This window comes from Cariama cristata, unplaced genomic scaffold, assembly GCF_000690535.1.
Source record: "Cariama cristata isolate BGI_N322 unplaced genomic scaffold, ASM69053v1 scaffold24572, whole genome shotgun sequence".
Taxonomy (NCBI): Eukaryota; Metazoa; Chordata; class Aves; order Cariamiformes; family Cariamidae; genus Cariama; species Cariama cristata.
The window spans coordinates 1-1,256 of NW_009603576.1; the positions used below are offsets into that span (position 1 = coordinate 1).

The window sequence follows — 1,256 nt, forward strand, 5'->3', positions numbered from 1 at the left end:
TTGGCGGGAAGGGGAACGGGGTGGGTGGCTCCGCCTCTCTCGGGGATGTGGGCGGTTTCTCCACTGTGACGTCACAGGGCGTGAAGCGGGGCCAGGCCTCTCGGGGAGTGCAGGCCCGCCCGTGTGCCGCCTTGGGGGAGCCGGGCTCCTGCCGCTTGCCCTTGCTGCGGCTTCCCGTGGGAGGGAAGGAGGAGAGTGACTAAAGTACAGGGGGTTTTCTTCCAGATTAAAATGCAGATCTTTGTGAAGACCCTGACCGGCAAGACCATCACCCTCGAGGTTGAGCCCAGTGACACCATTGAGAACGTGAAGGCCAAGATCCAGGACAAGGAAGGCATTCCCCCCGATCAGCAGAGGCTGATCTTTGCAGGCAAGCAGCTGGAAGATGGGCGCACCCTGTCCGACTACAACATCCAGAAGGAATCCACCTTGCATCTTGTGCTGCGCCTGAGAGGTGGCATGCAGATCTTTGTGAAGACCCTGACAGGCAAGACCATCACCTTGGAGGTTGAGCCCAGTGACACCATTGAGAATGTCAAGGCCAAGATCCAGGACAAGGAAGGCATTCCCCCCGATCAGCAGAGGCTGATCTTTGCAGGCAAGCAGCTGGAAGATGGGCGCACCTTGTCCGACTACAACATCCAGAAAGAGTCTACTCTGCATCTTGTGCTGCGCCTGAGAGGTGGCATGCAGATCTTTGTGAAGACCCTGACAGGCAAGACCATCACCTTGGAGGTTGAGCCCAGTGACACCATTGAGAACGTGAAAGCTAAGATCCAGGACAAGGAAGGCATTCCCCCCGATCAGCAGAGGCTGATCTTTGCAGGCAAGCAGCTGGAAGATGGGCGCACCCTGTCCGACTACAACATCCAGAAGGAATCCACCTTGCATCTTGTGCTGCGTCTGAGGGGTGGTAACTGAACTGTCTGGTTGTTGCGTGCTTCCAAGTAAAAGTTTCTCTGCACTTGTTCATTCCAATAAAGCTGTTGCATCCACAGAAGTCCATGTCTCAAGTTCTGTGAACAGCTATTTATGCCATTAACCAAATGTAGATTTCTAATAAACAATAATTACATGACTTCCATATACAAAGGTATTACAAAACTGCCTTATGCAAGGCTTACCACATGCCTGGCAAGCATAACTAATCCTTCAGGTGTGGTTTTCCTGAGGTTGTGTAAGTGTTCTCGGAGCTAGCTGAAGCACTGGCTGAAGTTCAGTGCCAGTCTGCAGATGTTATGCAGCTGTTGTGGTTG

General features: G+C 53.2%; 1 protein-coding gene across 3 annotated transcripts; it reads left to right on the forward strand.

The window, feature by feature from the left end:
* The first annotated feature begins 224 nt into the window (after positions 1-224).
* Positions 225-1,000, forward strand: LOC104156989 (polyubiquitin-B). 3 transcript variants are annotated; one of them, XM_009695262.1, is made up of 2 exons: positions 225-623; positions 852-993. In XM_009695262.1, the coding sequence occupies exons 1-2, from the start codon at positions 232-234 to the stop codon at positions 919-921; spliced, it is 462 nt and encodes a 153-aa protein (XP_009693564.1). In that variant the 5' UTR covers positions 225-231; the 3' UTR covers positions 922-993. The 3 variants fall into 3 exon arrangements, with proteins under 3 accessions (XP_009693564.1, XP_009693563.1, XP_009693565.1); XM_009695263.1 differs by having other exon boundaries at positions 232-454; positions 683-1,000; XM_009695261.1 differs by having other exon boundaries at positions 225-1,000.
* Positions 1,001-1,256: the final 256 nt, after the last annotated feature.

Excerpts from the sequence above, each read along its gene's own strand:
- LOC104156989 (XM_009695261.1), top strand. The coding sequence starts at position 232 with ATGCAGATCTTTGTGAAGACCCTGACCGGCAAGACCATCACCCTCGAG.